At 40.3% G+C, this 15,523-nt stretch overlaps 1 protein-coding gene across 1 annotated transcript in view; it reads right to left on the bottom strand.

Annotated features, from left to right (window-relative positions):
* Positions 1-4,329: 4,329 nt before the first annotated feature.
* The window catches only part of AK5 (adenylate kinase 5), a 318,482-nt gene continuing 307,288 nt past the window's right edge, over positions 4,330-15,523 (bottom strand). Inside the window, exon 14 of the mRNA XM_010591179.2 lies at positions 4,330-5,741. Coding sequence (XP_010589481.1) covers positions 5,673-5,741 — 69 coding nt within the window. The 3' untranslated portion in view covers positions 4,330-5,672. The remainder of the gene's footprint in view (positions 5,742-15,523) is intronic.

Below are 15,523 nucleotides of genomic sequence, written 5' to 3'. Positions count from 1 at the left end.
AAAGAGAAAAACAATTATTGATGTCCACATGTGAAAACTAAAAACTTAAGTTGAAACATTTAACTCTAGTTCTTCTGATGAAAACAGGTGGTTTCTGAAAATCACTCTGTTTTCTAGGAATTATTATTGACAACAGGAAAAGATAATATAAGTAATCTAAGACTAATTAAGTATAATACAGGACCCAATTTTTAGAGGCTCCCGTTTTTCCCAATTTTAGATCAAAGGAATATTAATACTAAAATCATACCCTGAATTGGTTAAATTGATAAAAATAATGGAATTTTAAATATAGAAATGTGAGAATTTTAAAATAATATACTGATTAGAGATGACTGATGATATTGATACATAATTCATCATATCAGAAAGATAAGGAAATGGACTTGAACTTCTCACCCTGGTATCATTAGCATTCTGGGCATTTTGATATTAAATGTTATGTGAATATGCCAGAAGATCTGTTTAAAACCTGTAATAAAGCAGTACAGTAGCACTTGATGACAACTTCTGTAACCTGTATTTGCATAGAAATAATGCTGATTAGTATTGAAGAGCCATTCATATCCATTCAAAAATCTCAAAATATGAAGTATGCTTTGGAAGACAGCTGTCCATATTTGATACAATTATTATATAAATAGAATAGACAAACCCACTTGAGTGTATTTTTTAGGGGCAAAGATTTTGAGAATTTTGTGTAGCAAAAAGTAATAGTTCCTGCTTGAGCAGAGATAAGTTTATTTTGTATTTTTCAGCTTTAAGCAAATAGTTCCCATGACTTAAAGGGCCCTAAGCAGAAGTGGTAGTGTTTGTTTTAATTTGAGGGCTGCAGGAATGGGCAAGGCTGCCATTTGTAAGTAGGACTTCCGTCTGCCTATTTACACCAAGAGACATTAAGTCATACTCACTAAGTCAGATCTATTTCCTGAAATATCATGCCCAAGTTACTTGCTGGGAACTGAAGTTACCTTTTAATGACACTTAAAACCATTCTTGTAAGGTTGGGGCAAAGGAAGTTTCCTTAAGTGCGATGTACTATTAATAATAATATCAAACACTGACATAATGCTAACTATATGCCAAGCAAGCATATAAAGAAACCAAAACCAAACCCACTGCTGTTGAGTTGATTCCGACTCATAGTGACCCTATAGGACAGAGTAGAACTACCCCATAGGGTTTCCAAGGAGCAGCTGGTGGATTTGAACTGCTGACCTCTTGCTTAACAGCTAAACTCTTAACCGCTGTGCCACCAGGGCTCCCAACAAGCATATAGTAACTAATTCTCATAACCCTGTGAGGCAGGTTAAATCACTTGCTCGAGGTCACATAATTAGTAAATTGGTGCTTGGATTTTAACCTAGGCGTATTATACTGCCTCACAACCATGTTTTCCAAGCAAGAATATTCCCTTTGTTTCAGGTATCCTGAGGCGTTTGGGGTGGGAGTGGGCAGGAGCTACTTCTCATTCCTTTTTCCTGGTGTGGTCCCTAGAGTAGAAAGCTGAGCACATGTCCAGGTGTGTAGCACAGAATAGAGAAGCATATCTGTGAATGGGGGACAGCACTGAAATGCTCTGCCATGGTGAATTAGATAAATGTACATTTTTATAATTTACATATTCTAATTGTGGAGAGCAAGCATGTGATCGGGAGGCTTTTGGCAAAGTTGAGACTGAGGGTCTCCTGCCTCAGGTAGGATTTGTTCCTACGCATGTTGGATGCCTCTCACTTAACCTGACAGTATGCCTTGTTCACCCTACCCTCCTTTTTGTTTAAATCACAGAACATAATTTACTCAGGTGTGAGGAACAATTTTTTAATGAAATATAGAAAATAGCGTATCACATGTAATGAAGATAAGTCTTGTTCTGTAAAATTTATTAAATATCAATGTGGCATGCTATAAATTGTATTTTGTACTGTGGATAACAAAGTTTGAAGGCCACTGGTTTAGGTGCACTGGATAGAATTGGGTGTCTCCAGGCTACAAGTAGGTTTTTCCGGAAGACTTTGGAAACATTGTCCTTTTTAGGATGTGTTTATTTTTATTTCTTGCTTCAGTGAAACATGTGCTTCTGTTACATGATCCCAGAAAAAATATAACTTAAACTTCCCCCCCTCCCCCTGGCCCACAGTTCACCTAGCCCATTAAATGCACTTTTGAGAGTTGTATCACATTTAGCTCCACAAGGACAGAGACCATCCAGGGCCCTGGCCCTTCATAGATTCCTAATAAATATTTGTTGGTTATATGACCAACATTTTGGTGAGCTACAAACACTGCCTTCCCAGGGATGTGGAAGGACTGAGGAATTGTATCCTCTCTCATCTGGAGGGTGTGGGTCAACCCTGGGTGGCTAAGAAGGTTTTGGTTCTCTCTGGGACCCTAGTTAGGCCATGTATCTTGATTCTCTGCCATGTTTTTAGAATGATGTAACAAAAGGTACTGGAGTGAAAATTCTGGGTCCTAACCCCAATTGTGGAAGCAAAGCACTCAATAAATGTTAACAAACTGCCTTTCATTGAGCACTAGGAACTAGTAAATGATTCATATGTATTACTTTGTTTAATCCTCACACTCCTCTATTAGGTTGCTTACTGTTATGATCTCCATTGTACAGATGAGAAAACTAAGGAACAGAGAATTTAAAATATGTTAGCTCTAAATACTAAATAATAACTACGTAGGAGATACAAAGCCTCTGCCCTTATGGAGCCTTATAGTCTAATGCAGAAGGACAAGCAATAAACAAGTACATAAAAATATATAATTTTAGGCAGAGATACATGCTATGAAGAAAAATAATGCTGGTAAAGGGATAGTGAGTGATAGAAGAACAGGGAACAGTCTGCCATTTTAGATGGAATAATCAAAGAAAGCCTCGATGACGGGTAAATCTGAGTTTAGGCCTGAATGGAGTAAGGAAATTAGCCTTGTGGATAATCTGTAGGAAGGCAGAAGGATAGCAGCAAGGGCCCTGAGCCAGTAAAGAGGTTGGCTTGTTCAGGGAACATGAAGATGGCCAGTGTAGCTTGGGCCAAATGAGCAAGAGGAGGGGGTAGTTGATAGGGTCAGAGAGGGTGCAGGGCCAGAAGAGGGAAGGCTTGAATGCAGGTCATGGTAAAGGAGTTTGGGTTGTGTTCTGATGTCTTCTTCATACACGTGAGGTCTACCAGGTCATTTTTTGCTTTAAAATCCATGACTTTGAAGTGGTGCTGTCATTTCAAGCCATTCAGATCAGTAATGTGTTTTAGAAGTTCTATAGAAGGCTTGAGTTGCACCTCTAGATACTCTTCAGGAGCAAGGCTATTAACCCCTGCTGATGTTTTCTAGAGGACTGCCTGCTACGGGCTCTGAAAGCCGGAAAGCCCTGGCTGGGCTGTCTGTTGCCTGCTGCTTCATTTCCCTTCCTCAGGCTGTGAAAGCCGTAGTACGCATGGACCATGTTTGCCAGTATGAGGTGTGTGTTTAAAGAATGTTAATAAATCCCTATATCGAATCATATTTGATGTTTTCTGGCATAACTGATGATAATTGTCATCCTGGAACCCTCTGTTACGGATTGGATTGTGTCCCCCCAAAATATGTGTTGTAAATAACCTCGATGCCTGTGGTTATAATCCCATTTGGGACTGGGTTGTCCTTGTTACGTTAAATCAGGATTAGTATAGGGCGTGTCTTGAGTCAATCTCTTTTGAGATATAAAAGAGATTAAACAAACGAGAGCAAGCAGAGATGGGGGAAGAGAGATGCCAAGCCACAGGACGATCTCCTAGGAGCAGAAGCTCAGAAGAGACAAGGACCTTCCTCCAGAGCCAGCAGAGAAAGCCTTACCCTAGAGCTGGCGCCCTGAATTCAGACTTCTAGCCTCCTGAACTGTGAAAAAATAAATTTCTGTTTGTTAAAGCCACTGACTTGTGGTATTTCTGTCATAGCAGCACTAGAAAACAAAGATACCCTCTTTTTAAAATTGGCTCACATACTCCTTACACTCCCCTAGAGAGTGTGACAACTTACATAGTAATGAAGGATCTGACAGCTGTGTGAGTTGTAGGATCATGCCCCTTTTTGTTAATAGAGACCTAATTGTAGCCAAAGAAATTTAATTTCTTTTCTTTAGCAAACACTGATATTTCTGTTTCTAGATAATTTCTCTGCTAGAGAAGAAGGAAATATGAAAATTACCATGTATCATGAATACACTGAAGAGTTCTCTGTAATAGATCAAAATTGCTCTATAGCCAAAATTAAAACCATATGGACATATTGTAAATCTCAACCATTACTGTGTTTGCTTCAATTTCTTTTTGCAATAAGGTTTCAAATGCTTTCCAGAGTGAAGTGAATTGCAAATAAATAGAAAAGAAAGTTATCCTGTCTTCCATTTATTTTATTTATACATATCCATTTCAAGAAAAAAAAATGACTTTAAAAATACAATGCTGTCCCAGAAGTGGATTCTTATCTGCACAACCGTTGAAGAAAAAAATATATATATCATGCAAACTGAAAGTATGGCCTTTTGTAGTGACTGAGTGGAATATGCAGTTATTCCATTAGTATAATAGCTCTGATACTGCAACTGATAACACAAAAGAAAACCCAAACTTCACTGGCTTGATGCAAGGAAACACAATTTTACATGTGGGTATGATAAGGTTTGCAATAATTTGGAAAGGGTTTGTATGAAACAAATACAACACTGGAATCCGCTAAAGACTGCTTACTGACATGCCCTTCACATCAGTTTTGTTATTACTACTGTGTTTTGTTTTTTTTTTTTTTACTTGTTTGGCAATGATAATAAGTAATGAAAGCAATAAAAAGATAATGAGGTGATCATTTAAAATTAAAAGTTGAAATTTAATTGATGTCCAGTAAATGAATCATGCTTTTAAAATTATTTTTGGCCATCTGTATAAATTTATAATTGCTGAAATGCAACACCATATATAGAAGATAATAGGTTATACAATTTATCCAATTTGTTCTCTTAGCCTTTATGACAATATTCCAAGTAACCAGTTTCCTAAAAAGGGATAGAGAAATACTGATAACTAGTCTGGTTTTTGCTGTCTTGCAAAAGCTATAAAGTTTCACTTTTTTTTTTTTTTCCTATCAAAGTGCTTGTTTGATGCATCAATAAGGTGTACTCAGCCCACCTTCTCTGGCTCTGAGCCACTAGTGGATGACAGTTGAGGAAACATAGCCCCCAAGGACGATGCCCCTCCCCCCACACTGAGGACCTTCATCTGAGAACAGCACATAAATCTTGGGGAGAGGAAGGAAGACGTGATGGGGAGTTAGGGATGCTAACTCTGTTGAGTAGAACCAGATGATAGACTCCAGCATGTCCCAGGGGCACAACGGACACAGACTGGCACTGCACTGCTGTTCACTGCTACTTAGCTCTCAGAGTGAACTACATGATAGAAAAGTGAGCGTGCGTGAGTGCAGACAAGTGTCTGAATTACGAAGAAAAGGTTTGACAATACCAAATACACCATGCATGATTTCCAGATACGTCTCAGGTCAAGCTGGGAAGCAAACAGCAATGTTACGGTTTGAGAGGACACAACAGGCTTAACTTGAAACATACTGCCTTAAGGATGAACCTATAATATTTTTCTGTCTCCATTCTACTTAACATACATGCATCTTTGCCTTCAGAAAAGAGAGTCAATTGCTGTGCAGACTTGAAGAAAAACTTCCTCAGGTGTTCCCTCTGCATTTATCTATATATAAAAGGAAAAGAGAGAAAGTTAGTCTTGAGATGTTTGCAAATAAGATCATTTTCAACAAAGGAAAAAAAATGAGCAGCTTATCATTTGCTCTGCATAATTTGAAAACACAAGACTCTAAAAAGCCACAGAGAAAAAAGTGAGAAATAGTTTAAAAGTTAGGTGCCCTGTTTGAGATATAGTATCGTCAGGAGTCATGGGAAAACTTTGGAGTTACTTCAAATGAGACTTCTAAGTGTTCTCCAACATTTGGACCAGGGGTGAGAATACGGCAGGGGTTGAGAGGAAAACAAATATTTTGGGGAACTCAACTTGCAGGTGTGCTAAGGGGTGGAGTTTGCTTAGAGATGAAGTGGTGATACACCAAGGTAAGGAGCCAACAACAGAGGAGGTAGGAAAGAGCTGATTTCTGGAGATGAAGGTACCAACCCTCTCAAAATTTCCTAACACTGTGCTGACCACTTAGCTATGTTCCACCACACGTGTAGCATCTACAGAAGATAGAGACCTGGTGATCCACATAAGGCCATGGCAGGTGGGGGAGCTTACCGAAACACAGCTTTCCAGACCTCATTTCCAGAGGTTCTCATCTGACAGGTTTGGGCTGGGCCTGGAAATCTGCATACTTCACAAATTCCCCAGATGATTTTGATGCAGGTCATCTTGGACCACATTTTGAGAAACACTGGTTTCTTCAGCTCTTCTCTACCTACCTGAACCTCCTTTGTGCAAACTAGTTTCAATTTCAAAACCCCTAGGCTGGCTCTTCATTGATGGCAGAGGAAAATGGAATTCTCAAACCTAAAGGAATCTTACGCACTTAAGCGCCCCAGAAATAAATATAACGATGTGCATAGAAGCATTGTTTGTGATAGCCCCAAACTGGAAAAACACTAAATGTCCATCAGCAGTGGATGGATAAGTAAATCGTGGCATAGTCATGAATTGTGTCCCCCCAAAAATATGTGCTGTAAATCCTAACTCTGTAACCTGGGGTTATAATCCCATTTGGGAATGGGTTTTCTTTTTATGTTAATGAGGCAGTATTAGTGTAGGGTGTGTTTTTAGTCAATCTCTTTCGAGATATAAAAGAGCAGATTAAGCAAGCTAGCAAGCAAGAACAGAGGAAAAGACACATGCTACATGACTGCCAAGGACCTTCCTTCCCTTGGAGTGCAGGGAGAAAGAGAGGATTCCCCTAGGACTGCTGCCCTGAATTCAGACTTCTAGCCTCCTAAACTGTGAGAAAATAAATGTCTTTTCATTAAAGTCACCCACTTGTGGTATTTCTGTTATAGCAGCATTAGATAACTCGGAATCAACTTGATGGCAATGGGTATAAAAAAAAAAAAGGTATGGTAATGGAAAAAAACCTAAAACTACATTCAACAGCATGGATTAATCTCACAAAGTTAAGGGAAAGAAGCAAGTCTGAGAAGAATATGCATATAGTGTGATTCCGTTTATATAAAGTTCAAAAACCAGCAAACCTAAACTATATTGGTTAGGGATCCATAGATAGGGAGTAAAAGCATAAAGAGATGCAAGGAAATGAATCACAAAAGTGGTTACTTGGAAAGAGGAAGGAAGATGTGATGGGGAGAGACATAGGGCGGAACTTCTGTGATTCTCTTTTGTTTCTTGACCAGCATGGTGGTCACAGAGGCGTCCATTTCATAGTTCCTTAACTTGTACGTGTTTGGAGCCCTGGTGGTGCAGTGGTCAAGAGCTTGGCTGCTAACCAAAAGATGGGCAGTTCAAATCTACCAGCCACTCTTTGGAAACCCTATGAGGCAGTTCTACTGTGTCCTAAAGGTTTGCTATGAGTCAGATTTCACTCGTTGGCAATAGGTTTTTTTTTTTTTTTTTGTATGTATGATGTATCTCACAGTAAGGGAAAAATAAAAACGTAAGTCTTTTTTTCTTCTTATAAATGCGTGTCATAATTTATCCTTATCTAAGAAAAAGAAAAAAAACCCGTTGCAGTCAAGTCAACTTAACCACTATGTCACCAGCGTTTCCTTATCTTTATAGAAGAGTCAAATATAGCAATCTGCAAACTTGTTTGTCTCCCCAGACTGGGGCCGTACATCAGGAATGCGGGAACTTTGCCTTTGGCATGTTTATGTCCTCACAGCATCTTGTCTATTGCTTTACCTCTCCTCCTCTTTTCAGCTAACAAACATTCCCTGAGTGCCAACCATGTGTTATATGTTGGAGATACTAAGTTGAACGAAACACAATGGCTCTGCTCTCAAAGATCTCACAGCTCAATGACAGAGACAAGTAACAAGAATTTACACTGTTATGAAGTAAGCACCAGATGCTATGGGTAAAGAGTCACCTTACACAATCTGGAGAGGTCAAGGAAGCTTTCTGAGGGAAGTAATCATCATCATTTAAGACGGTAAACATTACCGCTAATGAAGTACTTGCTATATGCCAGGCAATGTGCTACGTGCTTTTTATACAATCAAGTAATCCTAACAACAGTCTTAGGAGACAGGTATTGTTAGCCTCATTTCACAGATGAGGAAACTGAGGCTTTGAAAGATGAATTAATTTTCCCTAAAGGTCATATAGCTAAGTGGTTCAAAGCCAGGTCTCTGACTCTGAAGTCCTTGTGCTTATCAACTACAACTAGTTCAAAATGGCTGGAAGGTTGAATTTGAAGGGGGCAGTAGCAAGGAGTGAAGTTGGGATGGTAAGCAGAGATTGGGCAATGAAGACGCTTAAGTATCCTATTACAGGAGAATAAAAGAAGCCATGTAAGGGTCTTAAGGAAGGGCTGACATGATCAAATGTAGGTACATAGCAAATCTTTGATAAATACTTGTTTAATTGAAAAGACACTGTATTAGAAGCGTTAATACCTGGTACTATCCTCAGTGAACTTCAGGACTTGGACTAACCATTCAGTCTTTTGATGTCTCAGTTTCCTCCTCTATAGTATGAAGGGATTGACCAAGGACTTGATAAGCTCCAGGTTTGGTTCCATCCCTGATATTCTAAGCTATTTCAAATCCAAGTTCCTATCAAAAGGCATCAGTATTGTTCAGTTTTGTTTAGTGTTGCCATTTAAACTTGGCCTAGAGGAATAGGTGTGTATTTGAATATAATAAAGACGATCAAGGCCTTTCTCTATGAATGGAACAGTATATGCAAAAGCATTGAGTCCTGAAACCACTTCGATTTTTCAGAGAACAGTGAGCCATTTTTTGAGGATAGAGCAAACGCTGCTTGGATTGGGGGATGGTGAAGGAAAGGAGGCTGGAAAAATAGGTTGGGATGAGTTTGTGACCTCAGGTCCCAAGTTCTCACTACACTGTCTTCCAGTTGAAGAAGATGGAGATAGTTGGGCAGAATCTACATTGACTTGAACACAATCCATATTGCTCTGACTTCATTTCTGCTCTAACCTACTATGGACTTTGTCTTCTAGGCTATGGGGAATTCCTGGAGGTTACTCAATAGGATAATAACATGATCAGATGTGTGCAAGCAGTGTGGAAGATTGATGAGTGTGGAAACCTGGGAAATAATAACATCTGTGGACACTTACCTGTCAGTTTGTCATATGTTGTGGCTTCCGTGTTGCTGTGATGCTGGAAGCTATGCCACCACTATTTCAAATACCAGCAGGGCAACCCATGGTGCACAGGTTTCAGTGGAGCTTCCTAAGATAGACTAGGAAGAAGGACCTAAGGATTTAGGTCTAAAAAAAACTGGCCAGTGAATACCTTATGGATAGCATCAGAACATTGTCTGGCATAGTACTGGAAGACAAGCACCTCAGGTTGGGAGACACTCAAAATACGCAAATTGAAGTTGAAGAAAATTAAAGCAAGTTCACAAGAGCCAAAGTATGACCCTGAGTGTATTCCACCCAAACTTATAGAGACCATCTCAAGAAGAGATTTGATGTTTGAACACTAATGACTGAAGACCAGACAAGTTATGGAATGATATCAAGGACATCATAGATGAAGAAAGCAGAATGTCATTAAAAAAGATAGGAAAAAAAAAAAGACCAAAATGGATGTCAGAAGAGACTCTGAAACTTGTTCTTGAATGTAGAGTAGCTAAAGCGAATGGAAGAAATGATGAAGTAGAAGAGCTGAACAGAAGCTCTCAAAGGGCAGCTTGAGAAGACAAAGAAAAATATTATAATGAACTGTGCAAAGACCTGGAGTTAGAAAACCAAAAAAGGGAAGAACATGCTCAGCATTTCTTAAGCTGAAAGAACTGAAGAAAAAATTCAAGCCTTGAGTTGCAATATTGAAGGATTCTACAGGCAAAAAAATGAGTGACACAGGAAGTATCAAAAGGAGGTGGGAGGAAAACACAGAGTCACTGCACCAAAAGAATTGGTTGATGTTCAATTATTTCAGAAGGTAGCATGTGATCAAGGACTGATGTTACTGAAGGAAGGAGTCCAAACTGCACTGAAGGCATTGGTGAAGAACAAGGCTCCAGGAATTGACAGAATACCAGTTGAGATGTTTCAATAAACAGGTGCCAGCCTGGAAGCACTCGCTCGTCTAAGCCAAGAAATTTGGAAGACAGCTACCTGGCCAAGTGATTGGAGGAGATCCATATCTGTGCCCATTACAAAGAAAGGTGACCAAATGGAATGTGGAAATTATCAAACAATATCATTAATATCATATGCGAGTAAAATTATGCTGAAGATAATTCAAAAATGGTTGCAGCAGTACCACAGTTTTATGCAAATAACACTCTTCTTCTTCATTTGTTTGCTGGCCGAGCCCTCCCCACCTCGAGGCATCATCACAAGGGCCGTGATGTCAATCCTCTTCCACAAGTTGCTGTAAAAAATAAACAAACAAAAAACTAGCATAGCGCTCTTACAAAAATACCTCACAGAGGTGGGTAGGGTATAGCCAGCAAACAAACACAGAAGGTCTGCATTATTTCCACAAAAATACAGTACATCCACAGGGAACTGCCAGAAATTCAAACTGGATTGAGAAGAGGACATGGAATGAGGGTGAAATGAGAAATATCATTGGTGATGTTAGATGGATCTTGGCTGAAAGCAGAGACTACCACAAAGATGTTTACCTATGCTTTATTGACTATGCAAAGACATTGGACTGTGTGGATCATAATAAGTTATGGATAACATTGCAAAGAATGGGAATTCCAGAACACTTAATTGTGCTCATGAGGAACCTGTGCATAGATCAAGAGGCAGTCGATTGAACAGAACAAGGGGATACTGCGTGGTTTTAAAGTTAGGAAAGGTGTGTGTCAGGGTTGTATCATTTCACCACACTTATTCAATCTGTATGCTAAGCAAATAATCTAAGAAGCTGGAGTATATAAAGAGAAACGCTGGAGGAAGATTAACAACCTGCAATGTGCAGATGACACAAAATTCCTTGCTGAAAGTGAAGAGGACTTGAAGCACTTACTGATGAAGATCAAAGACTACTGCCTTCAGTATGCACTGTACCTCAACATAAAGAAAACAAAACTCCTCACAACTAGACCAATAAGCATCATCATGATAAACAAAGATTGAAGTTGTCAAGGATTTCATTTTACTTGGACCCACAATCAACACCCATGGAAGGAGCAGTCAGGAAATCAAATGACATATTGCATTGGGCAAACATGCTGCAAAAGACCTCTTTAAGGTGTTGAGAAGCTAAGGTGTCACCTTGAGGATTAAGGTGTGCCTGACCCAAGCCATGGTGTTTTCATTCGACTCACATGCATGGGAAAGCTGCACAATGAATAAGGAAGACTGAACAAGAATTGACACCTTTGAATTATGGTGGTGGTGAAGAATACAAAATATATCATGGACCACTAGAAAGAATGAACAAATCGCTCTTGGAAAAAGTACAGCCAGAATGCTTCTTAGAGTGTGGATGGTAAGACTTTGTCTCATGTACTTTAGACATGTTATCAGGAGGGATCAGTTCCTGGAGAAGGACATCATGCTTGGTAAAGTAGAGGGTCAATGAAAAGGAGGAATGCCCTCAACGAGATGGACACAGTGACTGCAACAATAGGCTCAAATACAGCAAGATTATCAGGATGGTTCAGGACTGGGCAGTGTTTCATTCTGTTGTACATAGGGTCACTATGAGTCAGAACTGACTTGATGGTACTGAACAACAATAACAACACGGACAGGTGAGGTAAGAAAAGATGACTAAAGACAATAAGGGGAGAAGTGCAAGACATTGTGTGTCACTGAGTCATAGTGACCCTATCGGACAGAGAACAACTGTCCCAGAGGTTTTCCTAGGCTGTAATTTTATGGAAGCAGATCACCAGAGCTTTTTTACCACAGACTGGCTGGTAGGATCAAACCACCAATCTTTCAGATAGCAGCCAAGCTCTTAACCATTGTGCTACCAGGGCTCTTCAATGCAAGACGAGGGTCCTGGCATTCAAGATAGAAGAGAAATTCTACAAATGGCCTGGTTCACCGTGTCACCCATCCCAAGTCAAGAAATGCTGATTGTTGTTCCTGGGTGACTTTAAAGTAGGGCTTTAGGGTGGAGGTGGAAGTTGGATTCTAGTTGGCTGAGAAGTGAATTAAAGATAATGTGTCTGGACTGCTCGTTCCAGAGAACAAGAAACAAGGGGAAAGCCGGACGTGGGTGGGACCAGTAGGTTAAGGCCAGAATGAAGGGGGTCATTTATTTTACAAAGCACATATTTAGATGTAACAGTATACAGTGGTATGTAGTAGTCTCTGTATTTCTAAAAAAACCAACAAACCCTATGTATCTGTAGTTTTGACATTTTTCTGGTTGCTAACAGTCTCATTAGTGCCTTTATTGGCTCTGCTGCCCAAGCCACTTCACTTGCCCCTGAGAGAGGCTAAACACACAAGAGAGAGGAGCTGACTGATGGGCTGATGGGGCAGGTCCTTAAGTATATCTTGGGATGTGGGATTCAGAGTCGAGGTAAAGGGAGGATGAGCCTTGAACAGGAGGAAGGATCCTCTTTCTCTGAATCAGGAGTCAGGGACACAGGGATGCAGGAACTTGGGTGTGTGGGAAGGAGAAGGAGCGGAAGGCTGAGGAGTAACCATTCTGTTTCCTGTCAAGGAGGTTTTCTGCTGAAGGTGATGATCTTTAAAACCCTTCTAATCTCTGCATTCATGCAGGTCATAATTCTATGATTTAAGAAAGATCAGATGTGGAAAGATGGCTGGCAAGGAGAAGGCCTCTTGCCTTCCCAGGGGAAAGGAAGTGACTTGGACAGCTGTAGCAAGAAAAGCTGTACTGAGATACAGTTAGAAATCAAAGAAGTGCCAAAAACTTCAGATGGAGAAGAGGTTTCTAAAAATGTAAGAGAATAGCATGTACCACTGCATAAAATTATTAAAAAAAAAACAAAAAAACCCAGGTGAAATGGATAACTTTCCATGAATACATAAACTACAAAAACTTACTGAATAAGAAACAGGAAACTTGAATAGACCAAGAGCCATGAAAGAAAAGGAAAACACAGTCAAAGATACAACCCCGCCAAAAGGCAGCAGGCCCAGATGGTTTTATTAGCAACTTTTCCAAACTTTCAAGGAACAAACAATGCTCACTTTTTACAAACTGTCCTAGAATTCAGAAACAGGTGGGAAGCTACCCAATACTTTTATAAGGTGAGAAAACCCTGAGTCCATTAGTTGAAAAAAGTATTACACAAGAAAAGAAAACTATAGGCTCATCTCACTTCTAAAAACAGATGTAAAATGCCTATTAAAAATGTTGGCAAAAACAGAGAACCCCTGAGAGAGCAGGAGATCAGTGGGATGCAGACCCCAAATTCTCATAAAAAGACCATACTTAATGGTCTGACTGAGACTAGAGGAATCCCGGCAGTCATGGTCCCCAAACCTTCTGTTGGCCCAGGACAGGAACCATTCCCGAAGACAACTCATCAGACATGGAAGGGACTGGACAATGGGTTGGAGAGAGATGGTAATGAAGAATGAGCTACTTGTATCAGGTGGACACTTGAGACTGCGTTGGCATCTCTTGTCTGGAGGGGAGATAGGAGGGTAGAGAGGGTTAGAAACTGGCAAAATTGTCATGAAAGGAGAGACTGGAAGGGCTGACTCATTAGGGGGAGAGTAAGTGGGAGTATGGAGTAAGGTGTATATAAGCTTATATGTGACAGACTGACTTGATTTGTAAACGTTCAGTTAAAGCTCAATAAAAATTATTAAAAAAAAAAATGTTGGCAAAAAGGCTGCAGTGGACAAGCACTCTGCTCTACGACCCTCAACAGAGAAGCCATGCCCAGAATGCATAGAATGATGAGTTGGTCTGTTAAACATCTGGATGTGGCATGTGGTGAAAACAGCTGCGGAAGCCCCATTTAGAAATCAAGACTTCCTCTCTGCAGGGAGAAGCTGTAATTTTCGGCCCTGCTTCTTGACCTTGGAGATGAGCTTCGCTTCCTGATAAAAAAGACAAGGACACACAGCTCAACAGCTTGCCATTTCATCAGTCTGCAGCTGCTGAGCTATGCTGTGCTGGCAGCATTTTACTCCAACCTCTATTTGTAGAGCATCTGGTTGACTTTTTTCAGACTGGCCAATTTTATGCCCCCTGGAGAGAATCTGTAAGAGTTGAGTCAGGATCTTGGCTTGTTTCTATGAAAGAGGATTAGCTCTACTGCTCAGTTCATCTGGAGCAAGGCTATCTTTGACTCTCTGTGGAATGGATGGCAGCCTTGGATTCATGGATGGCTGAGGGGGCTGTGGCTTGGTGACTTTAGGCTCCAGTTTAAAGGCAACAAAAATGCCAGAGGGTTCTCACTGGGCTATGGGAAGGTGTAGTTTCCATGAGCCTTATAAATATTCTCTTTGCTAGCCCCATGGACCCAGGTCTCCTTTGGAGTGAAGTGAATTAAACATTATAGTGTAACTTGGCATGGATGTGTTGAGAGTGGTCCCTCCTTTTTTCTCCCACCCAAGGAGTCAACGATTTCATAAGTCCTATTCATTCTTCCTCCACATCTCTTTCACCTTTGCCCCTTTCTTTTTCCCATTTTCTCTGCCCCAGTCCTATTTCAGAGCCTTTTTTAAAAATATCTTTTAGATATAATTCACGTACCATAAAATTCACCCATTTAAAGTATATGATTCAATGGTTTTAGTACATTCACAGTTACGCAACATCACCAAAATCTAAGTTTAGAACATTTTTATTATCGCCAAAAGAAGTCATTTACCCATTATCAGTCACTTCCCATCTCCTCTGCTACCCACTCACCCTGAACAACCATTATTCTACTTTCTGCCTCTATAGATCTGCCTATTTTGGACATTTCATATAATTTGAATCATACAGTATGTGTGAACACCCGAGTTAATGTAAATGTGCAAGACATGTCTTGGGATGTCTGCCCTCCTCACACCTCTTCTCAGGGAATCCGCTGCTACTCACAACCCTGCAGAGTAGTCACCAGGATGGCAGTGAGGATGTGAGTCTAATCAAGTCCATTGATGAGCTGATCAGTGGTCTACAAGCTGCGTGGCCTCACTCAAAATACCTGAACTAGACCAAGCCTCCCTTTCTCAGGAATTTGAATTATAACATGGGAATGTGAACACAGTTTGAGGAAGAGAGCCTCAGAGAGAGGCAATGAAGGGAGAAAAAAGAGCAGAGCAGAAATGCAGAGGGAGGCAGTGAACTTGACAGAGATGTGAGACCTTGGCTTGCCTCCTTTTCTCTTTTCTGAGGCTTTGTTGCATGAGCCTTGGATTCCAGTGTGGCTCCTCT

The sequence above is a fragment of the Loxodonta africana genome, chromosome 3 (genome assembly GCF_030014295.1).
Source record: "Loxodonta africana isolate mLoxAfr1 chromosome 3, mLoxAfr1.hap2, whole genome shotgun sequence".
NCBI lineage: Eukaryota > Metazoa > Chordata > Mammalia > Proboscidea > Elephantidae > Loxodonta > Loxodonta africana.
The sequence above is the reverse complement of the archived record's forward strand: the minus strand, read 5'-3'. Positions and strand labels throughout refer to the sequence as shown.